Source organism: Adiantum capillus-veneris, chromosome 5 (genome assembly GCF_014529385.1).
Source record: "Adiantum capillus-veneris isolate H3 chromosome 5, ASM1452938v2, whole genome shotgun sequence".
NCBI lineage: Eukaryota > Viridiplantae > Streptophyta > Polypodiopsida > Polypodiales > Pteridaceae > Adiantum > Adiantum capillus-veneris.
In genome coordinates, this window is record NC_140935.1 from 63,663,430 (window position 1) to 63,691,332 (window position 27,903).

The 27,903-nt window shown below is 43.6% G+C and overlaps 2 protein-coding genes across 2 annotated transcripts in view; one reads left to right on the forward strand and one right to left on the reverse strand.

Moving 5' to 3' along the window:
- Window positions 1-13,447, forward strand: part of LOC147457431 (F-box protein FBW2-like) — a 49,538-nt gene extending 36,091 nt beyond the window's left edge. The window contains exon 2 of the mRNA XM_086512326.1: window positions 11,990-13,447. Within this exon, the coding sequence (XP_086368452.1) occupies window positions 11,990-12,440 (451 nt within the window). The 3' untranslated portion in view covers window positions 12,441-13,447. The remainder of the gene's footprint in view (window positions 1-11,989) is intronic.
- Window positions 13,448-23,461: 10,014 nt separating this feature from the next.
- Window positions 23,462-25,179, reverse strand: DUT1 (DUTP-PYROPHOSPHATASE-LIKE 1). The gene is made up of 3 exons (XM_086513586.1): window positions 24,911-25,179; window positions 24,103-24,194; window positions 23,462-23,966 (listed from the first exon to the last, which is right to left on the reverse strand). Exons 1-3 carry the CDS (start codon window positions 25,159-25,161, stop codon window positions 23,698-23,700), a joined length of 612 nt encoding a protein of 203 aa, XP_086369712.1. The 5' UTR covers window positions 25,162-25,179; the 3' UTR covers window positions 23,462-23,697.
- Between the last annotated feature and the right edge of the window lie 2,724 nt (window positions 25,180-27,903).

Consider the following 27,903-nt stretch of genomic DNA (forward strand, 5'->3'; position numbering starts at 1 on the left):
ACCTGTGGCATCAAAAGGGGTAACATGTAGTTCAAAAATTGTTGAAAACTTTGCAGCATCGGAAGATTCTGTTGAGGATGCCGCGAAAGAATGTCGTGAAGCTCGTTGAATAGAAAATGCAAATATTATGTTGAATCCATGAATTCCAAGTATTGGGTTCTTTATGGCTTATGCCCTGTAAGACACTGCGATGAAGATGGGAGCGCGCCCGATGCGCGATGAACTAAGGGTGGGAGTGGCTAATAAGTCCGGGTTTGAGGGCGAAGATACCTCAAACAATAGCTCTGTCTGCTCTTTTGTAGGACCGGTATGCTTTCAGAAAAGCACACGGCTAATAAGTCGGGGTTGGAGGGCGAAGATACCTCAAACAATAGCTCTGTCTGCTCTTTCGTAGGACCGGTATGCTTTTAGAAAAGCACACGCCTGATGCTCTTATACCACTGTCACAAAGCGGGCACCACGTGCCAATAGAAAAGAACAGACTGAACAGACTTTTAGCACTTCAACAACGACTAAACTGAGAGAGAGAGAGAGAGAGAGAGAGAGAGAGAGAGAGAGAGAGACGACACGCGACACGGAGTGGCAGAATTCCACCCCAGAGAGTATTGGTCCCAAACCTTGGCGCCCCTTTTGGTATTTCTTTGTATTGCATCAACACAGTACAAGCCGGTACTCCAGACTTTGCACCTTCTCCAGGAAGCATGCCAGAGAATGAGGCCTAACTTCATATTTAAAGGCCCTTGGCCTAAAAAGCAGTTATAGTGAAAAGCCTTCAAAACTCAAAAGCTTCTGGTCCAAAAAGCAATGCCAAAAGCTGCCAACGTAATTCACGAAAATCCGTACAGCCTGCCACATCATCAGCGCAAAACGCGGAATTCCATATAGCATGCCACGTCATCATGTCAGTGCAATTTTCGAAAATCTGCCACGTCATCAGTTTTTGTGTGTGTGCGGGTCCTGCTTTATTTTAATCCTTTGTGTCACTTGGGGTCCCATCGGACGGGGCCCCCATAAGTTGGTAGGACTTCTTCTTCTGTTACTTGTTCTTCTTAGGGTTTAGGCCCCTCGGCCGACATCTGTAAGTTGGCTCCATTCTTTAGGCTTTGACACATCAGCAGTTTGTTACAGGGAGTACCACCCCACTCTCAAAGTGAATCGGAAACAAACATCTAGCAAAAAGAACACACATCAATACCGAGACTACAGCTAACAGGACAAGATCAAGAGACCTTGCACCCAAGCTTTGCAAGAGAAGGACGAGATGCTATGGAAAGCAATCAAATAGATTGTCGATCGTGTTTGCTGCACATGGAGCCACTGGTATTTAAAGGAAGTAGTCTGCAGAAACTGACTCCCAAGCTGGCCCCACATCCCCCTTTGAAGGGAGAACACCCGAACCATGGATAATTGTCATAACTCTCCAACAGTCTTTGCCTGTGTAACTTGATCTCCCAAGGGATAGGCGAGTTCGAAAGGAAAATAATATACTTGTGGAACCTGGAACCAAACCTAGGAGAACCAAGAAGAGTGTCTCCCCACTGTAAAAGATGCTCGAGCTAACTGTAACTGGTTCCTAGTCCGAGAAGGACCACTATCCACTTGTACGAAGCAACATGCCAGTCTAAGGATATGGGAAGTAGGTGTGTCCTGAATGGTACAGTCCCCAGGGATCAATATGGAAGACGAGGCATAGGAAATACTGCTCGAATACACTAGGAAGAGCAACCGTCAGACCATAAATCCGAAAGACGAGGCAACCACCGAAATGGCTAAAGAAAACATCCGCCAAGATACTAACTACACTGTGGGATAAAGCACACCATCCTAAGCCGCAAGAAATGGGCAAGGGAAACCAAGGACTGGAAGACACTGTGCATGGTACTCCGCTGAATGGAGCACTAGTAGTCGACTGAAGATAATAACCTGGAAGCCCCCTCTGAGAGAGAAGTATCCTCAAAAGTACGCTCTGAGGTAACAACTGTCACTGAAAACTCAAGAGCTAAAGTTGAGAACTCCCTCCAAGATAGGAAGTCCCCCTCCCACTCAATTCTGTGAAAAGAGAATGAGTACCACTAGAAAGAAATCTGAGACAACTTGGTGTTACCATATACATGTGGTAGTGATGTGTGTGAACACATTGGGACCGCCGGGGCATTTTTTCCCTCTTTAGGAAGTTTTTTCCCCCGTGCATTGTATATACGCCCATCACTCTAGGGCTATCCATCTTTCCATTGCACACTAAGTAACACACTCTCTATTGTGTGCCTTGAGCTTCCTTCGTCTTCTCCAAGCTGTGTGTGTTTCTCTGCAACCCTAATTCCAACAATTGGTATCAGAGCAGGTCACGTCCTCCCAGACTTAGTCGCCAGCTGCTCCAGCACACGCTTGCTCACTTTCTCCGATTTCAGTGAGCTTTGGTGAGCGTTCGCAGGTCGACAAAATTTTTTATTTGGGCTCATTTCAGCCTCCGTTTCCACTACAGGCAGTACTGCACAGGCTATTTCATCATTTTGTGCAGAATTTCTGTCAGTGCCGTTTTCTGCATAACAGGTGCCTTATAGTCTTCTACAGTTTGTGCTATATAGCACAGGTTGTTCCCGCTCCGTTTCTCCTATTTTCGGGCAGTTTTCACATTAGGTGCAGCATTTACCATGGCTGACAACAACAACACAGATGTGTTCAAGATGTTTGCTGCTGAGGACAGGTTGGATGGGGACAACTACCCTATGTGGGCTTATATGATGCAACATGTTCTTGTGTCAAAGGGTGTCTGGAACATTGTGCAGGGCATTGATGTACGTCCTGGTTCTGAGGATGTAGGCGATGTTGAGGATGTTGCAAGTCTTGCTGCAAGAATTGCAGCTGTTAGAGTTGTTTTGCCTACGGCAGAACAAGCTCGTTGGGATGTTAAGGATGCGCAGGCTCATGCATTGATTGCGTTGTCTGTGAAGCGCACCATTGTTCCTCACATCCGTTCAGCAAAATCTGCAAAACAGGCTTGGGATATTTTAGCAGGTCTTTATGCAAGCCGCAATGAGGCTAAAATTGCTTTGTTGCGTAAAGAGCTGGAGTCGAAGATTATGCATGAGGAAGATGATATGGACACTTTCCTTGCTAGTGTCAAGGATATCAATGAGCAGCAGCTTATTTCTGCAGGTGAAGTCATTTCAGACAGTTCCCTTGTGCAGACTGTTCTTGATGCCTTACCAGATTCCTACCAGACTTTTGCTAGTACTTGGAGACTTATGACCCAAGGAAATCCAGAAGTTGTCAAGTTTGATGCATTATGCACATTGTTGTTGCAAGAGTCACTTTCCAGAAAAAACAAAACTAGGCAGCGTGCAATTGAACAGGCTTTTATTGGTTCTCAAGGAAAGGGTGGTAACAGTAATGCAGCCACTTCCTATGGTTCTGTTGCGAGTGGCAAAAATTTTGTTCCTAATGCTTCTGCTGGCAGCACTTCGTCTGGCAATTCTGGTGATAAGGGCAAAAAGAAGATGCGTTGCCATTATTGTAAAGCCAATGATCACTTGATCAAGTCGTGTCCTAAGTTGAAGGCCAAAGAGGCTAAGAAGAAAGAGGGTGGTTCCACTGTAAATGCTGGTTTCACTACAAATGCAGCCATTGTTGAGTCTTCTCTGAAAGGAGACTGTGTTGCTGATGTTGATGCAGAACGGGCATTTAGCGCAGAGTGCACTTACAATCCTGCTGTCCATGATGCATGCTTGTCAGTTGCTGCAAATTCACATGTGTGGTATTTCGACAGTGGTGCTACAAAGCACATTACCTCACATCGTGAATTGTTTACCTCTCTCGAGTCTGTCCCTCATGGGAATTCAGTCACTTGTGCCAACAACGCCTCTTATCCAGTTCACGGAGTTGGAAAGATTGTGCTCACTGCTGCTAATGGCAATTCCTTCACACTTGTTGATGCACTTTATGTACCTGGGATCAAGAAGAATCTCTTGTCTGTATCTGCACTTGCTAGACTTGGACTTGTAGTCAAATTTGTGGATGACAAATGTACAGTTCATGATCTCAGTTTTGGTGATGAAATTGTTGCATCTGGGCTTTTGTGCCGTGGGTTGTATAAGCTCACCTTGTATGACAAGTGTGGACAAAATTTTGCAAATGCTGTTACAGATTCAAGGGCTATTTCAGATGCAAAACTTTGGCATGCACGTTTTGGTCATCTGAATTTTGCCAGTTTGCTGCGTTTGCAGAAATCTGATATGGTTGCTTCTTTGCCACCTCTTGAAGCACCTGTCAAACATGTTTATGAAGGCTGTATTTTGGGTAAGATGCAGCGTTCTAAATTTCCAAAGGATGGTTCAGTTCGGGCCACATGCAGGTTGCAGCTTGTGCATAGTGATGTTTGTGGGCCCATGCAAACTCCGTCCTTGGGCAATTACCTGTACTTCGTGACTTTCATTGATGATTACTCCAGGCATGCATGGGTATTTCCGCTTAAAGCGAAGTCCGAAGTCTTTATGTGCTTCAAACAATTTCTAGCTATGGTTGAAAATGTCTCGAAATGTACTATGGGCACCCTCCGTTCTGATCGAGGGGGGGAGTATATGTCTCATGAATTTAATGCATTTCTGGCTAGTCGTGGGATAAAACACCAATGTACAGTGCCTTATACGCCTCAGCAAAATGGTGTTGCTGAGAGGAAAAACAGGTCACTGACGGAAATGGCACGATGTATGGTCAAAAGTCAAGCTTTGCCGTATTCTTTTTGGCTTGAGGCCATCATGTGTGCCACTTATGTACTAAACAGGTGTCCTACGAAAGCTTTGCAGTCTATTACTCCATATGAAGCATGGCATGATAGAAAGCCTTCTATTGAGCACATGCGTGTTTTTGGCTGTTTTGCATATGCTTTGGTGTCACAAGTGCAGCGCAGAAAATTGGATGATAAGGCTGTCAAATGTATTTTTGTTGGTTATAGTGCTGAAAGCAAAGCTTACAGGTTGTATCATCCGCAAACAAAACGTATTTTGGTTTCTCGGGATGTAGTGTTTGTGGAAGATTCTGTTCAGCCCTTGCTGTCATGTACTAGAGACAGTAATGTAAGCTCACAGGACATTTATGACACTTTGTTGCCTCTTTTCAGTGGTGGAAATACGAATGTAAGTTCCAATGAGGCAAATGTACAGCCTATGGGGGTTTCTGAAAATGTTTTAGATCATCCTATTACTGATGCAGATGTACATGATGTACTTGATGAGGAAAGGGCTGAAAATGAGCAGGCTAGAGGTATGCCAAAATGGCTGGTGCACACTTTGCGTGACAGTAAATTGGATGCACCTTTGTCTAGTCGTACTCGTTCAGGCTCTCACCATGCATCTTATGCATCAGATTGTTATGCTTTGGCTGTGTCTAGTTTACATGATGTTGAGGAGCCTCTGTCTTTTGATGAAGCACAGAATTCAGAAAATTGGATGGCTGCCATGCAATCAGAATATGATGCACTTATAGAGAATGACACATGGACTTTATGTGATTTGCCTCCTGGCAAAAAGGCCATTGGTACGAAGTGGGTTTTCAAGTTGAAACGCAAGCCGGATGGTGAGATCGATCGCCATAAGGCTCGACTTGTTGCAAAGGGTTATGCACAGCAAAAAGGCATAGATTATGAAGAGACTTTTGCTCCCACTTGTCGTATGACTACTGTGCGTTTTCTATGTGCATTGGCAGCTCATTTTGGTTGGGATGTACATCAATCAAACATTGTTACTGCTTTCTTGAATGATGACATATTTGAGGAAGTTTATGTAACGCAGCCTAGCGGTTTTGTCATAAAAGGACAAGAGGACAAAGTGTGCAAATGTAACAAGGCTTTGTATGGGTTGAAGCAATCTCCTCGTGCTTGGTATGAGAAAGCTGACACTCATTTGGTCAAACAAGGCTTTCGTAACAGTCCAACAGAAAGCAGATTGTATGTAAAGCGTGAGGGTGATGTACTTCTCATTGTGGTTCTTTATGTCGATGATTTGCTGATCACTGGACCAAATGAGAGACATATTGCTGAATTTAAGGCTGATTTGAATGCTACTTTCAAGAAGAAAGATTTGGGGTTGTTGCATCATTACTTGGGTATACAGTTTAAGCAGTGTGATGGTGGTATTGGCTTGTGTCAGAAAAGTTACATAGAGGCATTGCTATGTAAGTTTGGACATGAGGATTGCAAACCTATTGCCACTCCCATGGAAACAGGTTTGAAGTTGAGTCTACATGATGCTGGCGATCCTGCTGATGTCACTCTTTACCAAACTGTTGTTGGCTGCCTCATTTATGTATGCAACACGAGGCCGGATATTCAGTTTGCAGTCTCACAGGTCAGCAGATTTATGCATAGTCCAGGGTCTGAGCATTGGCAGGCTGTCAAGAGGATTTTCCGCTACCTTAGTGGCACTTTACATCTTGGCTTGTTTTATCCCAAGGGGGGATCATTGCCGCTAGACTTGCATGCTTTTTCGGACTCAGATTGGGCTGGTTGTTTTGACACGCGAGTGCCCACAAGTGGTTTTTGTTTCATGCTTGGCAGTTCATGTATATCATGGTTGAGCAAGAAGCAACCTACTGTGGCCACTTCGAGTTGTGAGGCTGAGTACAGGGCAGTCTTCACAGCTACGGTTGAGTGTGTATGGCTCAGACGCCTTATGGCTGATTTGGGTGTTGGACAGGACACTGCCAACACTATCTACACTGACAGTCAGAGCGCATTGGCAGTTGCGAGAAACCCAGTTTTTCATGCTCGCACAAAGCACATTGAGGTGCATTACCACTATGTCAGGGAGAGGCTCTCAGCAAGAGAGATCAGCTTGGCTTATGTGCCAAGACAGGACAACCTTGCAGATCTTTTCACAAAGGCATTGTCTCATGAGAAGCTTGAAGCTTTCCGCAAAGCTTTGGGCTTACTCCCCTTTGTGGACTGATCCTGTCCTCAGGGCATGGCACTTCCCTTTACTCATGTATATGGTAACAAATCCCCCCTAGAGTGATGTGTGTGAACACACTAGGACCGCCGGGGCATTTTTTCCCTCTTTAGGAGGTTTTTTCCCCCGTGCATTGTATATACGCCCATCACTCTAGGGCTATCCATCTTTCCATTGCACACTAAGTAATACACTCTCTATTGTGTGCCTTGAGCTTCCTTCGTCTTCTCCAAGCTGTGTGTGTTTCTCTGCAACCCTAATTCCAACACTTGGAGTAAAACTACTTTCTATGTGACTGAATAGCAAAGCCTGAATCTCATGCAACTCAAGACTCAAAGAGAATTACAGCATCAATAAACTTGGACTGCGAAGAATAGGAAGACGTGAAAGGTCGTCACCTGCGAATCATGTTTGCCAAAGAAGCGGTCGGGGTCCAATAAGAACCTAGCTACTCAAGCAAACTCCTTGAGATCAAACCAAATGTCCGCCACCTCTCTGCATCTGCCAAGATTAAACTTGTAGGTACAATCCAATGGGAATCCAATACAATATACCAAACTGCATACAAACTTGGAAGAGCACATATACTTCCACTGTTGTAACTTGCTTCCTTAAAATCTTCACCAAGAACTGTCCTTTGTACTTGTGCCGAAGAGAAGATACCCACAACTGAACTGTGCAATCAATATCCAATACACAACATGACTCCAATACTCAAAGGAGTGTACTCAGTAAAGGAACCGGCTCGAGGAACAAGCCCATGAAGAAGGCTAGGGCTGATTTGTAACATGCTAGAAAGATGGGCAAAAGACTGCAAGGGAAGAACTAGCTATGCTAGCCAGCCGTTGCCAAATCTGCACCCGAAAAGGGCTGGCCCCAATGTTGGAGCTCTCCAAAGGGATGTATAGAAGAAGCATCCAAATGTTGCTGACTGCGGGAGTAGGAACTAGATTTTTCCACTAACTGTCAACACTTCGTGTAAACCTGTCGTCCAAAGGATCTCGACAAATCTGTTGTCGATCATGAAGAAGACTGCCCATTGAAGGTTACAAACTGGTCTTAAAACTGGTATAAACTAGCTCACAAGGATCGTAAATTGTCCCACAGTTGATACTGACCAGCTTACAAGAGGGCAAAGAAGTGACCAAATCTATAGGGCCACACTACCACCGGGGAAGGAGAGAACGTGGGGAAAGGAGAGGTCCATACTCCATCAAAACCTCCTCAAACTGTTGTCATTGTTGGCTAAGGGTCTGGCACCACATGCTCCACCTCTAAACCTCATCCAAGGAAGTCGGATGATCAACCAAGAAGTGGTCTTGGAGATAGGAGTATCTTCCTCTACCTGTCAAAGCCAACTCCCAACACATGCTGCTGCATACAGGATGAGCAAGAGTCACCTGAAGCCGGAATTGGAACTTCCATCTTTAGATGGACGAGAAAATCAAAGAACATCTTCTGCTTCAAGAAGGGGAGAGATCCCTCTCTATCATCCATAATCCACGATCTGGTACAAATGTGCAACCAAATCATCAACCTGCTACCATCAGATAGGTAGCTTCGTCGACAATTCCAAGAAAGGCGTGCGTTTGCAAAAGGCACAACAAACTTGCCAATCCATCTCCTCAAAGTAAACACAGCCATAGAAACTTGCTCCAAAAGTGATGAAGAAGATCCTACTGTTGTCCTAACACTTCTCTCTGAAGAAGAAGCTGGAAATGAATAGTTCCCCCTCTGGATCCAACAACCGCATGCTTGCTCTCCTTGTGGGAAGGCATAGTAACATGACTCCATTTGGGAAGAAACCAAGGCAATCTAGCATTCCTACACATCCTGAAGCCTCCATCGGGTTCCCCTTGGTGAACAGAGGTCGGGGTAATCAAGGGTAAAGATAGGGAAGTCGTAGACAAGGATCCAAGGCCTCCACATACCCAAATCTGCCCCAAACTTGGAGAAAACCGGGAAAAACAGCAAGCTTCTTCTCTCACAATCATGTCCAAAACATTACCGGATCAGCCAAATCTGAGCCTCCAAGGTGGTCGTGACACCTAAGGCTCTAATACCATGTCAAAGGTGGCAGCGGAAGATGCAATGAAGACAAGAACTGGCTCGTGATTTTGTGGGCACCTCGACTCCAATCTAGAACACCTGCAATGCCAAACACATGAATAAGGCACACGTGTGGAGTTGAGAGATCAGTGAGGTAGAAAGAGACAGGACATCTGAGAGAGAGAGAGAGAGAGAGAGAGAGATCTGGGAAAGGCTCTCCATACTGATAACAATCTGCTCATTCAAGTGACCAAGGGTGGCCTGGCATAGAACTGACATGCCATTGGATAGACCTGAGGTGCACACAACTGCGACTGCTACTGCCAACTGCTCTTGCACATGAGACCACTAACGCGGTCTCCACATGGGCATCACCTCCAACATGCTCTGAGAGCATAGATCTAGAGCATCCCCTCCTAGCTAGATCTAGATCTCGTCGAGGAAACCTACCACGGCATGGGCACAATGTAAGGTACAACAGAAGTGAATGTTGAACTTTGCTCAAGGGTTCCTTTTACTTACGGAAGGGAGAGCCTTCTATTCCTTTAGTGGGAGAGTGCAAATGATCACAAACAAAGTGGATAAACACTGTGAATCATAGTTACATGGGACGGCGGGTTGGGGTTGGGAATGGGGACGGGGGTCAGAACGGCAAAATAAAAAAAGAGTGTTTTTGGCATTTTTTGACCTACACACGTGCCATACACATAGAGCATCACTATGACCACAAATTTACTAAATAGACCAAAGAACATGAATCATATAGACGCAAATGTGCTAATAAAACATCGAGAAATGAGGACCCAAAGGGTGGCTTTTATAGCCATTGGGGTGCTTCAAAGTTCAAACATATGGCTGTTGGAGAGGAACTAGCCACTAGAAACAGTCGGTTTTTCAAATTTTAAAAAGTCTCTTGCCGTTCCCTGCCGTCCCCGGGACGTTTTGACTGCGTTCCCACTTGGCAGGCCATTTGCCGTCCGTCCCCATCCGTCCCCGTTCCGGAACCGGCTGTCCCCCATCCCTAAGCCCCGTCCCCTCCGTCCCTTGTAACTTTGCTATGAATGAAGGTACTGAGACTGAGAGATAGAGAGAGATGAATACGACACCAGAAAAGTTGTCAAACCCTCCTTCGAAGGCCCCACTCTCTATGGCGAGAGCGGTCTACTATTGATTGCACAAATCTCTACAATGCAATGGACTTGCCGACGATGTCGATGACGATGAGGACGGCGACGAGATGGCTGAAAACTGAAGACGCTATGGGCTGAAATCTGCAAATCTTGTATCTGCTGAATTCTAACTCTATGTCGGTGACGACGGCGATGACAACGACGCGACGACGATGCGCTGAAAACGCAGATGCGGAAATCTGCGAATAGCGGTCTGAAACTGCAAACGCTGGCTGATCTGACCGTGCGGCGAGGATCTGTTGCGGGAAAGTGAGATCTGCGGTACAGAGTCTAAATATTGAAAATGGAAAACATGGATGCTATGGGCTGATCTATCGCCGGAAATCTGCAAAAACGCTAGTGCTGATCTGTTGCTGTTGAAAATGCCAGGCTGATCTGCAAGGAAAAACATTGGCTGGTCCTTGTGGCTGAAAACGCTAGGTTCCCCTACCGGTCTTGCTAAGAAGGTGCACTTCCAGATGCTATCTGCTACCTCTTCTGCCAGAAAGTGCTAGCGCTAGGTTTTCTTATGTATCGGCTTGGCCAAATTGCCCTACTCAGTTTCCCAACAAAGTCACTTATTAATAATAAGTGAAAAATGGCTAAAGTAGGGAAAATGGGTTTTGTGCACTGTAAAATTCTCATGATGGCTATTGACTGTAATGCTGATGATCATGTTGTGTGCAACCAGAGGATATGCAACTACCAAGTGTTTGGACATGCACCCACTGGCCGGGCAGAGCCACAAAACAGCCCTCACTCCCTAGCACCTGTCCCTGGGAGAATTTGGGACCGACTGGATGAACCAATAGAGATGCCTGAACTCTAACAGAATGCTCATGATGTTAAGTTGAATCTCGGAAGATCCTATCAATCATCATGTTGAACGTAGCAGGAGCAATTGTGATACCAAAAGTCATCGCCTAATACTCGTACAATGCAAAGGATGTCCTGAACACGGTCTTGTATACATCTCCGAGACAGATCCTAATCTAATGATAGCCACTTTAAAGATAGATCTTGCTAAAACAAGTAGAACAATGTAATATATCAAGTATATCATCCATGCTGGGTATTGGAAACATGTTGTTGATGATAATCTTATTAAGAGCCCTTCTCCTTCTTCTCAATTCAATTCTTCATCTAACTCTAAGAGCAAACAGAAAAAGGATAAGGGTAAAGGAAAAGCTGAAAAACCTTTACTAACTAACTCCTAATGAAAAAATTGCTCAAGGAATTTCGGGTGGTAAGTTGAAGAAAGCAGAACGGGCATTGTATGCAAAGGAACATAGGTACATTGTTGGTTACATGATAAAAGGGTGCTCTAAGAAAGATCGAAAATGGACCGAAACGATTCCACTTCTAGCTCTGCTCCTCAAGTTCACTTTTTGAGTTTGGTAGAGCAAGAAGCTGGTAGAATTTGTCACACCTCTGGCCAGTCTTGGCAGAACTGCTGGTGCCCAAGTATCTCCTAGGGGCTGATTGTTTTGTGGCTGTGCCTGGCCTATGTGAGGTAGTTTCTCATTTTGGGCCTGTTTCCGCCATTGTTTTGCACACCCTGTACTCCCGGTGCTGTCATACAGGTTGCCTCTTGGTGGATCCAGGTCAGGGGCAATGTGTACTTTTTTGCCTCACTTTTTCTCCCTTATCCTCCCTGCATTTCCCATTGCATGCTACCCCATTTGGCATTCTTTTCCTGTTGCCAATCCCATGTGGCCAATGACAGTGGCAGGAAAATTGAAGAGAAGTGTTTCGTTTGTTTGTAATGTTTTATGTCATTCAGTGATTTTAGATCTTTGAAGTTTTCCTTGGATCACTTGTATTTGGCAGTGGTCAGTCACTTCAAGCTTTGCAAATACGTAACAGCGCGCTGTCAGAAGACTGCTTGTGTCAATTGGCACCCAGGTTCACAGCACTCACATATTTGGACATAAGGGGTCGATCTTTTTCATCTAGAGCCCTTGTAGAAGCATATGGAAAGCACTGCCCTTCTATCAAAAAGCTCGCCCTGGACATTGTTGAAATAAGAGGGGGTGTTGGTGCCACTTCAATCGCACGGATCATGCCTCGCCTGACGCATCTTGAACTTTGTGGGTCTTTTTCAGATACTGGACTAAGGGCATTGCTTGAGAACTGTCTTACTTTAGAATGTCTTGATCTCCAAGGATGCTGGAGCATAACATTGAAGGAAACCACCATCTTGGAAGCCAGAGCAAAGTTGAAGGAGTTTCGTTTACCAGCAGGTGAAAATAGGAAGTGTCCGAGGTTAGCAGTCGGATGAAGAATATTTCAGAGAGTATACATACACATGTCAGTGCAGGTGGAAAAGCATATGAGCAGTATAATTTGAATGGCTCTTACCTTGTATTTCATTTCCTAGTGGAAAGATCTGATTGGTAACTATTGTTTTACAAAGCAGAGAAGATAGAAGCTCAATAAGGGAACTTTGATTTGGGAAACGTCGACATGCCCGAAATGCGACAAGAGAAGGCAAAACAAATAACTCTGAGCTACATAGATGCATAAGTGTGGTTGTATTCTATAAATTCTCTTACTGTATGACAATGCTGCAACATTTCACTTGCTTTAATAAGGATTCCACAATGCTGGGTTGGGTATATTCTTCTGAATCCAGCAACGTGGCAGTGACGGTCTAGACATGCTGCTATGAACAAAAATTGGATAGGACTGGATGTGCAAAAATTGGTCCCTTGCTTAACAAGGGGTATATAAATTGTAGAAAGTTTGAAGGGCTTTATGTTTGAAGGAACATGGACCAGTCTTTTTTAAATGATGGTAATGTATTCTCTTTTTGGGTGAAACTTGAGAAGGATGTAAATGCTTCCAAGGCAAGAGCATCGGCAACTCAATTTTATTAGGCAAGACTCCGCATAGTCTTGTACTGCTTTTGGGTGCCATTGCGGTGACACAGGAGTCGAACTCAGCACACATCCACACACTTATGGTTTCTGGAATAGTATACATACTCTTTACTTGATATTTGATGATGCAAAGGAAGTTTGAAGCAACATGTGATGTTTTGTTCCAGTTAACAAGTGAGAGAACTGAGCTTTTCTTGCGGGGATTCCTGGTATCAACAAGAGTATCTGAACTCTATCAGAAAAAATTCTCACCGTTGAAACCATGAGCATTTTCTGATTATTATGTAGCCTTTTTGGCATGCCCATGGCAAGGGCCTTAGTGTTTGGTTGTGTTTTTTGGGCTTTGGAGATGAGCCAATTATGGCTTTAAGTGGTCATCTTTTAAATGATTGTCTGGTTCTTGAATGCCAAACTTTGAACTTAAGCTAATCATTAAACCTCTCTCTCTCTCTCTCTCGCGCATGTGCACACACACACACATAATTAAGTACATAAGTATGTGTGTGATAAGTACACTAGTTAACATTTCTTTGTTTCTCTGCTCATTTAATAAAGGTAGGCCATCTTAAATGATTTCAACATTTCTTATGCTTGTTTCAAGAATTGGCAATTCTTTTGTTTTAGCTTCTTTGATTCTCTCAATGTGAGTCAGATCCTTCCACGTTAACATGTGTACCTCAGTTTGATAGTTGTGCCTCTTGTCTCTCCAAGTGCTCCTTTTCCAAGAGGGATATCCTCATTGTCAAAAAATTGCAATCCTAGTCAAGAGCTTTGCTCTCATACTTGGATAATCAGTGGCATAGACATTCACCAAGCCAATAGTCTCTCCATGAAAGCGCATGGTAAGCCATTCGGTATGTCCAGGCACGATGTTGCCTCTATCCACAATGGCTTGACGCCATGGATCCACATCCACGATACATACGCCATCCTAGGTTCGATAGTACCAAGAGCAATAGATGAGAGAGCCTCATACCGCTTGCCAAAGTGAATGACCACAATGTTGAATGGCTCTCACAAAGATGGTTGCTTTGAAGGGCATTTCAAAAAAGTGGATGTCAGTGTAATATACATGTGGGAGCTCGAATTTAGGATTGCTCTATCAATCTGAAAGTTATGGAGTGGTCAAGTAGCATTTAACTAGCTAGGCTATATGTACCTTAAGAAGCATCAAAGCTCAAGAAAAAGGCCAACTCGAAATATTGAAGAAAACATACACGCACCTTTGTAATAGGTTTGGCCAAGTAGTCTTGTTAAGGGCAACACATGCACTATTGTCTTGGAATGATCCAAGAATATGAATGATAATGTTCAAAAATTGGAAGGAAGGTGACTACAGAACTAACAAATTCAACAAATTTTAATTTGTAGTGTAGCTCCTGATATAATAAGGTGAAAAGTTTTATATCCTATATTTTTAAAATCTTTCGTTAAATGGTGAGGTAAAGCTATGATAATATACTAGAATAAAGATCTATTTAGGTAGCTTATTTGACAAATGTTTTCCATTGCTCATTTGCAAATGCTCTATTTTCCATCTTTGCTTGCAAAAATAAAGCATTGACACATAGCTTATTCCCAAATGTTTTTCATGGCTAGCTTGACACATTGAAAATAAAGCATTGACACATATCTTATTTGAATGTTTTGTATAGCTTACTTGACTTTTTTTTCATAGCTTCTTTGCAAATGCTTTAATCTATCTTGACACACATGATTCTATGATTAATTTACACATTGGCTACTTTCATGTTAAAGCGTGCCTCAAGGAAAAAATTACTCAAAGTGTAAGTCTTGCTTTACTTTGTACGAATAGTTACTCTCATCAAGTTCTAAAAAAACATTGCTACTTTTGCATTATTTACTTAGAAATATATATTTGTTCAAATTTTGTTTTTTCTATTGAAGAAAGTCAAAATGGCAATATATGGGTTGCTAACATGGCGAACAAGTTTTTTTTTGTATCATTTGTTGATAAAGATGCATTTCATTCCAAAATAGTCAAATTGCAACCTACTGCAACAAAATTTCATTGGAAAGCTACATATGGAAGCAAAAAAAGACAGATCATGAAGATACTTTTGCTCCCACTTGTTGTATGACTACTGTGCATTGCCATCTCATTTTGGTTGGAACGTACATCAATCAAACATTATTATTGCTTTCTTGAATGGTGACATATTTGAAGAAGTTTTATGTAATGCAACCTCGTGGTTTTGTCAAGAAAGGACAAGAGGATAAATTGTGCAAATGTAAGAGACCTTTCTATGGTTTGAAGCAATCTCCACGTGCTTGGTATGATAAAGCTAATACTCATTTGGCCAAACAAGGGTTTCGTAGCAGTCTCAACCGAAAGCACATTGTATGTAAAGTGTGAGGGTGATGTACTTCTCATTGGCATTCTCTATCTGGATGACTTCTGCGGATATCTTGTATATGGTTTCCTTTTCTTTTCTTTTTTTCAAAACACACAAATTGTGAGTGAATTGCATTAATCCCAGCACCAAAACTACAACACAACCTCAAGCTCAGACCAAGCCTTGAGGTGCTGACAAATACAAATTGGATGACTACAGCCTCTCACCGAGTCTAATCATAACCGGCTTTAAAACGTAGGTGAACTATAGATCAAGGCTTTTACTTATCGCACTTTGACAACATGGCTTGGGTATCCCTAGACTAGTCACCCGAGTCTTGCTTGCTTCCGAGCGTATAGATCATCACTCTGCTTTCTTGTATAATCTCTGAGAAGCTTGCCACCTCAAGGTCTCCTTCAAACACATGGCGGTTCCTCGCCCGCCATATATGGTGAAAGAGGAAGTACCTAACAGTTTGAGTGCAGATCAGGAGAGCAGGACTTACCATCTTCTTGCCACCAAGGAACAGATCAATCTTAGAGAAACTGATCTACCATGTCCTTTGGACCCACTTGCATATTTTTCCAGCCAGGCCTCTAATTGCTTGGCATTCCATGAATAGGTGTGCCAGCAGTTCACTAGCTACCCTGTACCCCAAGCATCGGTCGGATCCAATTCCTCTCTCCTGGATCTTTATGCCCGTTGGTAGAGCACCCCACATCACCTTCCACAAAAACATTTTCATAAACTACGGCCACTTTGACTTCCAGATGTTCTGCATGACTTCCTCGCACCGTTCTTCTGGCCATTGTCTCTTCAATAATTTGTGGAGGGGGCTAGACCAATTATTCTCGTGCATGAATGCATGATATATGCCTTTAGAATGGGGTTTCCAGAAAAGACTACTTCAGGGCGCCATCTCCAAGCGTTCCACTCCATCCCGGATTCACAGCTTGGCATCACCAAATTGTCAAGCTCTTTTATCACTCTGTTGACTAACAATATCTCAAAGCCATTTAATTGGTACTGGGTTGTCAAAAAGTCAATGATTTTTCAGCTCTTGCTGTTACCATCCCAAAAGTGAACAAGCCGATTCATACCCTTATTATTCACTTTCCTAGAAATTTTCATCCAATAAGGGCTTTGTGGTGATCCTAAAACTTTAGACAACCAGGGGACCAATGCAAGATAAGAGTTCTTGAAGTACGTGGTTTCTTTCCCCACTCCAATACCCGAGTTGCTCTTTTGCACTTCCTAGCTAGTTCTCGGAGATGCCACCCAGGCTAAAGCTAGACCATGTCAGGGCTAGATGTTTGTCGTGAAACTCCACCCCTTTCCACTTACCTCCTTCCAAACCAAGTTTAGTTGCATCTAATATATTCTTGGTCATGATAGACCAAGCTTGGTCCTGCTTAGCCAATGAGACCATAAATTTGGCGCATAGGGCCTTGGCATGGGCAACTAGGTTAAGAAATCTGAGACCTCCTTGGTCCAATGGTCGAGCGACTGGTTCCCATTTGGCCCACTGTCATGGTCTAGGGGTTTTTGTGTTGTTTTATCATATACAAAAATTTACTTGTTTTAAGCCAGTGACACTTAGCCATCCTGAGAAGTGGGATGGTGAAGGCAATATAAGAGAGCATAAATGAATTTATCACTTTAATTTCGCTCAGGAATGGAAAGAAGAGCATACTCCCATCTTCTCATTTTTGTTTTGACTTTAGAACCCACTGAAACCTTTGTTTGTGAGTTACATCCATCCCCAAGGGGGTTCCCAGGTGCCTGAAGATATTTCCTTTTGAGACAATCTCCTCTATCCAGACAGAAGGGTCAAAGGAGTTTTTTTCGATAGGAAGATTAGCCTCGACTTCTCTATATTACACTTGAAACCCGAGGCCACGGCAAACGTTTGCACAATCTCTAGAGATCTTCTCACAACTTGGGGACACGCCTTCAAGAAGAGGAGCAAGTCATCTGCGAAGAGTTTTGCCGGGAGCTAGTCATTACCCAATAAAATCAAGCTTGGAGCCACCGCTTGTGCTATCTTTTGTAGCTAGCCCAACAGCCTTTCTTGAAGTTAGCCAAGCCACCTCCTCTGTGAGATGCTTGAGGTGCGCCTCACTGGTTTTTTCAATCCGAGGGCGTGAGCTTTTGATCGCTTTTTGAATGCTTCGAGCGAATAGATCCCAAGATTAGGTTTATTGTGAAGAGTGTGTGCGGGGATGCGTGCGTGCGTGGTGCGACTTGCATGCAAAAGGGGAGAAGCAGAGAGTAGACAATGTGTGGGTGGAGTCAACCTCTAAGTGAGGAGCTCCTTATTCTTAGTATATGTACAAGAATAAGGTGGTGTCAATAGACGAACGCCCATTGCCTGGGCGGCTGGGCAAGGCACAGATGCTTGTACCCCAACAACCTCCCGCTTAAAGGTAAATGTGCCGATAAGTGGTTCCTACTAGCTAAACTACTAGTATGTATACGAAAAGAGGTGAGAGACTCTCTCAACCTACGTCCACTGGCTCGCACAGTCAATCTACATGCAGTCGTATCGGCTCTTGTGCGTACCCACGTAGAGCCTGCATGTAAATCTCACAGACCATTATGTATGGTCTACAAAACTCCATTATGCATCATGCTAGTGTCAGTCATCGCACGACTGACAATCCCTGCTGCAAATGCTCCCACTTAGCTGCTAGGTCGGACCTTGACACTAACACATCGTACATGAGACGCCTAAACGCTGACAAAATTTACACAAACCTGCATGTACTCGCCTCCCCTATGCTATGTGCATACTCTGCATCATCAGGACTGGCTGTGATGAATGGATGTGTCGACTCTGACTCCTGGAGGACCACCTCCCCCTCATCCATAGGGACTCGATGTGTGTCCTGATATCACCTCATCAGCCTCTAGCATGAGCATATAAAAAAACTCATATCTGTCGTCTCTGTCTATGTCTCTAAGGAGCAGACCTGCTCTACCTCTGTCTGCACAAACTCTGACAACACCTGTTGTGTCTCACTAGAGCAGTGTTGCTCTATCTTTACCGAGTCTACTGACACGTCCTGCACAGCTAAATGCTCTGTCTCGTGAACATGGTGGAGCTCACCCCGCGAAGGAGACATATCTCGTTTCTCGCTCAAAGTATGCTAGCAACAAAATCGAGACTGTGTCGTTTTGAACCTCAGACACATACATAGGATATACCAAGCCGCTACGGGCTCCTCTGGCAATCACTACTGAACCGCAGTGCATTTGGAAAGACTACTCTCTAAGAAGTGTCTTACAACCAATATTTTCTAATTATCTCACTGAGATCAAGCTCTATCTAAGCTAAGGAATATAGCGCACATGTCATAGCGTCTATGATGCACCACTTGGCAATGACAAACAAACGTCTCATGCACCCACTATGTCACATACTAAACCATCAGCAAGTCACACGCAACCAAGTCTCCCTCTAGAAAATGTGTTGAACCAGTCACGACATGGTGTGAAGTGGAAAGCAGCATCACTATCTCTAATAACCAATGTGAAGAAAGTGTACTATCCATAGACATATTTGCAAGAGATACACTCAAGGCAAACATGACATCACCGTCACTAGCATAGACTGCCATTGTAATTGTCTCTGTAATATGTATCAAAACCGTATTTGCATCACGCATACATCTCCGTTGTTGTCTCATACGTCTGAAACAACGGCACCTAATGTGTCCTGTGTGACCACAATGCCAACATTGTACGTATCGACAAGAACAAGATCGTCGTCTCTCACTGTCACACATATTTGTTTGCATAAGTGAATGCCAAAAGGACAACAAAGTGAGAGATCACTCGCCCACTACACAAGCATGAAAACCATGACCAATTGCAACAAAATCGATGCTTGCATATACATAAAATAGCTCCACAATTTGTTATCTGTAAGCATAAACTAGGACAAATAGCTCAATCGAGCGTAAAGCGCATAACCATATACGCAAGCAAAAAGCAAACTAGCTCAAAACGCATCCCATAAGAGAAACTGCCTGCAAAAACTTGTAAAATGTGTGATTGTCTATCTGTAGCTACACAAGCATACGCTAACCTCACTCGTGCGAGAGTAGGTACAAGAACACCAAACTGGGTCCAAGCATCACAGTGAAAGTAAACACTCGATCACTGTCAAAGTGGGAATATATCAACCACTGTACAAGATGTCATAACACTGCAAACTCTTATGGCAAAAAGACGGGAAAAAACGAACAGAGTTTCCTTTGCAAAATGAGTCAAAACTCAACGCAAACCGCAAGCCAAAAAAATATAGATAACTACCAAAGTGGGAGTAAACTCGACCACTAAACCATCAAAGAGTAAACTACAAATACAAAAAAAAAAAAAAAAACTCGGTGTCTCAGTAAACAAATCCACAAATGGTCTACATGTACTGCCAAAAGCTTTACAAATTGGCTCACTCATGAACGAGTGACTATGGATGTGTACCTGTCCAAAAACGTTACAAACCTATAAATCTGCTACCTGTGAGCTACACCTAATTAAATTGATATCGACATAATGCATACATAACATGAAACTGCACAAAACTGTGCTAAAACAACTCTCTAAAGTGTCCCACACAGTCATACAATGCCCATAAAACCACACTAGGATGTGTAAAGATCTGAAAGTCACATCTCGAAGCATCACTTACATATACAAAAACGAAGTGAATTCTCTCTCAAATAGCACCACATTGTGCCATACATAGCCAAAGATGCAAACCACATCACTCTCTACAATTTAGGAATCAAATTACAAAACTTCGATATGTTGAGATTGTTGACAAGCTATTGCAAAAAATTCAACACTCAAAAGCCAAAACTCCAAGGTAGACTCCTAGATCACATATTTCCGGGGTGTGAAAGGTATGCCAAAAACTTTCGTTTTCGACTCAAAAACGTAACATAAACTTGTTGCTGTTACACCTGCTAGAATTCTGATCAAAATTTCAAAAAATGGACATCACCATCATGTCCAGAATGTGCCAAAACCCTAACCTAAACTCCTAGATCATATCAATCCGACTCCGTGTGACCAAAGATATACAAAAACCACTGTTTCGAGAGCCAAAACCAGCAAAAACGAGCTGCAACACTTATTGTTCTTGTTATTTCTTTGCAAAATTCAACAATGTGCTACACAATCTCTATATAAATTGAATATACATACCTAAGCTCACATCTACAATCGGTGCTTCTCTTGCCTGATGTTGTTAATGCCCTTGTCATTGCGAAGCCATCGACTCAACGATCGCACTACATCCGCACAAAACCGAAGCTCTAAGACCAGTTCAAGAGTGTGTGCACGGATGCATGGTGCGGTGTACATGCGGAAGGGGAGGAGTGTAGACAGTGTGTAGGTAGAATCAACTTCTAAGTGAAGAGCTTCTTATTCTTAGTATATGTACAAGAATAAAGTGGTATCAATGGACAGACGTCCATTGCTTACGCGATCGGACAAGGCAAAGACGCTTGTACCCCAATTTATTGAGATCCACGTCTTTCTTGAGCTTCCCCAATGCTTTCTTGGTGAGGCTTCTTAAAAGTCGATCTTTGAGCAGGTTTGTCCTTGTGGGAAGAAGCTTTTTCTCACCTTTCGAGGTTTGCCCCTCTCCTTTAGCTTTCTTGAGTTGAATGTGTAAGGACATGTGATTTGATAGGCTTTTTGTTAAAATCACCTTCATCTCTAACATCAACGAGATCCAGTGAGCTTGGCAAGAGCAATAACATTTGTCAAGCCTGAAGGCAATATAGACATACAAGAGACTTGTGTAGGTGAACCCAAACTTGTTGTTCCAAGGGCCCACCTCCCACAAATCAACCATAGTCCTCTTCTCACACAAGCTCAACCAATGAAATTTTTTGGTGCTAGTTAGCATGCTGGCGAAACCTGTTATGTCCCTCTCTTCTCTACCATAGTGAAATCCCAAACCATCAACCACTCACTTTCTATAGAAGTATTTATGAGATGCATCCATAATTTAGCTCTATCCTTGGCATTACAAGGATCATATACATTCACTATGGTAAGGATATGAACCCGTCATTTTCTTCTCTATAGAATTCAAGCATTTTGTCCTAAAGCCCGCTTTCTCTTGCGACTAACATCCGAGTGGTGCTCCTGGATGGCCCTACAATTGTTCCAAGAATGGATAGCAAGAGTATCCATCATTAGAGGGAGAGACGAATTCTTCAACATCCAACCCCAATCACTTTCTACCTGGACCTCCGAGAATCGAGGGGTTCTAAGTCATGGGATTTCTTTTCTTTCAACACTACAAAGGGGCTATGAAGCGAGACGACACACGTTCCTCCTTTGAATCGGGTGGAGGGTGGAACAAAGCCTTTCTCTTTCAAGGTTCTTGCAAATCCAAGTGATATGGGATCCTTTGCCATTGCCTTTACCCTTTTGGCCCACTTTAAACATGGGACTTGTACAACCGATGTAGCTGTGAATGTCGTAAACTTAGGTGTACAAGCTAGAAAAACTAACGCATTTTCATTGCATGACTTGGGGATTTGCATTGTGGGATTCTACTTATTACACTCGAAACACACCCCAAAGTCCCGAAGTTGAACGGAATAGTTATCAACCCATCTCCAACATTGATCACCATGCTTTGATGGAGTTTTGAAAATGTTCCAACCTATACAAACCCGATTAGAGGATCCGCCCAAGCCTCTCTTGTTAAGAACAAACAAGGGAGTGCCCAACTAATTGACCACCATCCTGAGGTTATCCCAAAGCCACCTAAGCAATCCCGGAAACTTGACCCAAACCGTATGGATTCTGTTGAGTCAAATATTGGCTTCCATACCATTCATACCGTAGTCTTGTTGAAGAAGAGGGGACCTTTATCAAGTATCTTTGACATGACGAAGACCTCTTGGAATCTAACCGAACAAAAACCCTTTGCCACAATATCCATTCTCCCTATTGTTATCGGTATGACCAGTAGGATCATTAATTTGGGCTAACTTGAGACCATATCTAACATATGAATGGAATTATGTACTCAGTAACATGACTATATGTACTTTATGCTAATCCAATTAAAAGTGCCAATGAGCTCTTTTTGTTTGGGGCAATGAAGCTTGAGTGGGATCATAGTCTACTTGTGTGAGGGTGTGTAACTTTCCCAAGAGTTTCGCCCTTTTACATTATTTATCTCGAGGAGCATGCAAGTTCTCTCTACTAGTCATACCCTTTGGTATGACTGCAAGTCAGTAGGAAACTGCAATGCTGCGGTGCTATTAAAGATAGTAATAGGGGAGTATCTCTAACAAGGAGTGTTCATTCATCTAAGATGCTAATGGGGTAGTATCTCTAATAAGGAATGTTTAGTCACACCAAAAGAAAAGGGCGCTCTCCTTGTTTACAGATGTTGCTTTGAAGTACGTTGATTGTGGAGCATACAACTCTCCAACAAAGCATGTACTCAAAAGACATAAATAGAGATGCAACTAGTGCTGAGCTCTGAGCGGTGGTGAATACTAGTTCTCCAATGCAAGGTATAAAATACACTCTGGTCTAGCAACTATGTAAAGCTTGATAGCTCTACTTTTGTGTAGGGAAAATTGGTGATTTTTACAACTTTCAGTGCAACAAGGCACCACGTGCACGTAAGCATTTTCAAAGATGTCTAACATAATGTAAGGTCGACTATAACGATTATCCAAGTTCAGATTGAAATCTAAAGAGAATTGGAGCATCAATGGTCCAAGTCCAGATTCATTCCATTCTCGTCCGATTCCGACAGTGCATACAGTCAATGTGTTTAATTTTACCACTAAGGTTGTGATTTGGGACCAAATTCAAAAATAGGCCAAAATACAAAGAACTCTACATAAAAATGGAAGAATTCACTTTACTCCATAATCAGCCTAACCTTCAAAATGTGTAAATTAGGTTGTGGCTAATGCCCATGACCATTGATAACTGAACAAAATTAATACAGAACTGTTTCAATCAAACTTTAATGCTCAGATATGAACGACAGTAATGATATTACTAAGTCAAGGGGGAACAAAACACCATCATCATCAAGATAAACCATATAAATAAATGCTCACTTCTGAGCTGGTTAAATAAATAAATATATATAGATGAAGAGGCCAGATACGCTGAAAAAGACTCACCAGGCAAAGGTACCACCACAAACGAGAGATAAACCAATGTGCCTTTACTATCTGCTCCTAACATGTATAGTTTGGAGGGGATCAAATCCCCCTCATACATCTTTTTCAAGAAATGATGTTTATGAGCTTGGAAGAAGAACAGTGGCTATCCCCGTTGAGCCAAACCCACCCTCTCCTCGCACAGTTGCTTCTAAATCATCCACCTCTATGACCTCTGGTGTAACGATCCTTTCCAAAATAAGCTGAGCAACACGATCACCGGCCTTAATAGTAAAGTCTTGATCAGAAAAATTGAACAGAACCACCCCAACTGGTCCACGATAATCAGCATCGATCACTCCTGCCCCAACATCAATTGAGTGTTTCCACGCAAGACCAGATCGAGGCGCTGTTAACATTAAAGCATCAAAGTTGAGCCATGTCAGAGATAGAGCTAAATTATATGAATCAGCATCCGTCTTACGGTTTCGATCGCATTTAACTTGCATGCCAATGAAGTCACACAATATGAAAGACATTCGAACCTAAGCGCGCATATGTCCCTTCTGGAATTGCAATGGAGAGGTCAGTTTTGATAAGAGCCTTTCCACGAGCAGGTACGACATCTTCATACGCACTGTACAAAAGTGCCAGCTTTCAATTACAAAGAAAGAGAAACAAGGAAAAGCTAAAGAACAGAAAGCCAACCAAAAAGACCCAGAAAGAACCCATGGTAGCCCTGGATGCAAGAAGGAACCAAAAGTCTACACAGACGTCAAAAGCGCCATGCACAAGCTGAAGGAATCCATGGCAACCCTAGATGCAAGGAAGGCTTAGTTTGCCAATGTTTACCTCCTCAAAACGACAGCAAGAGCCCTCTTTTAATCCATACTCAAAAGAAGATGTAAGCATACAGGCAAGGGCTCTGCACTACATGCAGACCTTGAAAACCTGTACACCAATGCACAAATTTAAGCAAGCCTAAGCGTATAAGAAAAACCAGGAAAAACAGCACAAGTCCTGAGTTGTTGCCCCCTGGACATTAACAAACGAATTGCACGTGCAAGTTTCTGAAAAGAGCATCACTTGCAACCATGATCTTCTTTAGCGCTCAAACAATGACAGCCTAGAACTTAAGCTGAGCAGACAGCAGTTCTTGTCAATGACATGTCCAAAATCTGCGACATTTGCATGTACGATAGCAATGGAAAATCATAATAAAGTTGGGCAAAGCTTGCGAAGGTAGACCAAAAAGAGCCGGTCGTGAAGACATCCAGCTTTCTCTGTGAAATGCACTATAGGGTTTCCAAAGAAGGGAATGCTTAGAAAAGCAGCCACGAAAACGGAGGTTACCTAGAAATGTCATAACCTGCAGCCAAGGAGGAGCCGCGAGAGGGGGTGATCGCGTTAGCGGAGAGCTTCTTGACGAGGAGCTTTGGTTTATGGAGGGAGCCATTGAAGACAGGGACCTCCAGCTTGGCAAGCTTGGGGATGGGTTCCAGCGGCTCTGCTGCTGCCATGGTGAGCTTCTTCACGAAGGAGCTGGGTGAGTGCACAGAGGATCGTTGCCGCAGCGAGAGGGCAACGCAATGAAATCGCAGCATGCGGTTTATAAAGACAAACAACATATTTTGGCGGGAAACTTGATTGCCCCCGCGGGGGGGGGGGGGGTTGTTAACATTGGAACAATCCCAATCCGATGAGTTTTGAACTCAAGACCTCTTACGTAAAGAACAATCTCAAGAGACCTCGAAGATATCTCTGACGAGAATTGAACTCAAAATCAGTTACTAGAGAGAGAACCTAGATAACCCACTTGGGTGATAGAAAGGTTATTTCAGTTTCCTCTTCCCCCGCCCCCCCCACACACGCGCACAATAAGGAAAGAAGTTTTTGGCCTGCCCCAAATGGGTGAGGCTTTAGTGATGCTTTCCCTTTTTGCTAATGAAAAAGGAGAAGTTATTTTTTAAAAACGCATAATTTTTTATTGGTTGAAAGGGATAGTAAATACTTATTGCAAACTTGCAAAGCCCATACCAACGGAATCATTAATTTAGAAGAGCACTTCTTGATCCTCGAAGAGATCATGACTTTCAAGGGGTTATCAAGCTATGATTCTAAAAATGGCATCAAAATATCAGATCTGTGTTTGCGGATCTCTCTAGAAATACTAGGTTTGATTTGTTAGGGACCTCTCTCTCTCTCTCTCTCTCTCAAAATAGCAGAACCCTAGCCGCAACTCGAACTCGAACTGCTCTCTTGTGTCCCCCCCAGGGTGAGGGACAGTCTTGTGGGAGACATTAAGAATAGCCCCCCCCCCCCCCCCCCCCCCCCCCCCCCCCCCCCCCCCCCCCCCCCCCAGTCACAGCAGCAGTCCGTGGCCTGCCCGACGATTCTTGAGTAGAGGCCCAACACAGCAATCATACGCAAGTCACTCGAAGATTTCATCGAGTCCATCTCCCTGCGTTTCCAGCAGCTAGCTTCTCTCTCTCTCTCTCTCTCTCTCTCTCTCTCTCTCTCTCTCTCTCTCTCTCTCTCTCTCTCTCTCTCTCTCTCTCTCTCTCTCTCTCTCTCTCTCTCTCTCTCTCTCTCTCTCTCTCTCTCTAAACAGCAGAACCCTAGTTGCAACTCGAACGCAATCCTGTGGGAGGCTATTTTGCCCTCAACACAGCTCACAGAAATGCCGTCAGTGAAGCTTTCACTTTGTCGAGACCATTTTTTACACACGGTTTTCTTTTTGAAGCCTTGATCAAAGCCTACCTTACTTTAGGTATCTTTCCCACATGTAAACCTTCGTTGTTTGTTCAGCTCATCAAGTGCAATGTCAGCTTTTGCTACACCAGCCTCAAACAGCCGCAAGAGTTTTCTTGCAATGGCGGCTACTCCAAGGAAGGATCCCACGAACTGTCAAGATGCTAGGACCACAGCTTTGGAGGCCCAGATCGAGACACTCATTAAGGAGAATGAAAGACTTAAGGAACATGTGCATAACTTGGAGGACACGAAAGAAGCAGAGAGCCAAGCACTCCTTGCCAAAACAAACGAAGTTAAAGCCTCACTCGCCAAATCTGTCCTAGCCGTTCAGAAGGAAGCACATGACACAACACATAATCAGACCGACAAGAAGTCCTGCAAGAATGCCGACTCCAAGAATTTCTTGGCCTCAAGGTCAGGATTGGGGGGCTCCAATCCCCATGGTGCACTGACGAGGACACCCTAGAAGAAGCAATTGCCAAGCTTAATGCCATCCTTCAACCAATTAAGATCGAGCGCGAATCCGTCTCCTGGATTAATGACACACACAAGCACGTGCCACCTGGGCACTGTATCCTCACTTTAAAGGACAAAGAAGAACGGATGAAGATGCTACGCCAATCCCACCTTCTCAAGTGAAAAAAACTTTGGATTACAAAGGAACTAACCGCAAATCAACTCAAGGTCACAGCAAGCGAGCTCAAAAAGATGCACGAAGCTCGCAAACAAGGGAAATGGGCAGTTTATCGAGGCGACAAAGCCATCATTCAAGAGTTTCGAGCTTCAAAGCCAACTCCCCCCTCACAGCCCTCCCCCCCCCCCCCCCCCCCCCCCCATATTTTATTTTCTTCTACCCTTTTGATGGACTCTCAGTCCTTAACTGATATGTATCGATTGCTTTCACCTAAAAGAAACTGCTGTAATGTTTTGTCATGGTCCCATGGACCATATATGACCCCCGTGGATGATAATTCAATCAATCTCTCTCTCTCTCTCTCTCTCTCTCTCTCTCTCTCTCTCTCTCTCTCTCTCTCTCTCTCTCTCTCTCTCTCTCATCATGCGGCATGCCATGCTATATCTGTTTGGGGTTGCATTGTCTTGAGGGGGGGAAGGTATGCATAGTGGTACAATAGCAATTATACACGCGGGCAATGTTGAGCAAGGAAACGAGGAGCAGTAAGAAGCCTGATGGAGGCTGTTGAAGGGCGCGGCAAGAGGCTGCCTGAGGGCATGTGGCTCGAGCCTCGGCATGGCAGAGACTAGTTATGGGGAGGTGATGGGTAGAGAAGATCCATGGCTATGATGTTGTAAAGAACCAAGGTGAGAACTTAGAAGGAAAAGCACGTGTAGTGTCATAATAATCAATATCTAATTCTCCTAAATGATTTTCTCATGTTAAACTGATAATTTGATATGGGGAAGTGCCAGGGGAGAAAAAGCTAGAATATTGGTTAAGTTAGAAGACCGACCACAGTAGGGATCCAAAGGAGGGAAAATAGGGATCCAAAGGGGGGGGCCATCTGCAAAAGAGCTTTGTGCAACAATGGGCTTAAAAGACCTTAAGGTTCAGCCCATTAAGACTTCCAAAATTC

Excerpts from the sequence above, each read along its gene's own strand:
- DUT1 (XM_086513586.1), bottom strand. The coding sequence starts at position 25,161 with ATGCTGCGATTTCATTGCGTTGCCCTCTCGCTGCGGCAACGATCCTCT. Across the intron at positions 24,195-24,910 it reads GCAGGTTATGACATTTCTAG|TGCGTATGAAGATGTCGTAC; the intron begins GTAACCTCCGTT and ends ACTTTTGTACAG. Across the intron at positions 23,967-24,102 it reads AGGGACATATGCGCGCTTAG|CGCCTCGATCTGGTCTTGCG; the intron begins GTTCGAATGTCT and ends TAATGTTAACAG.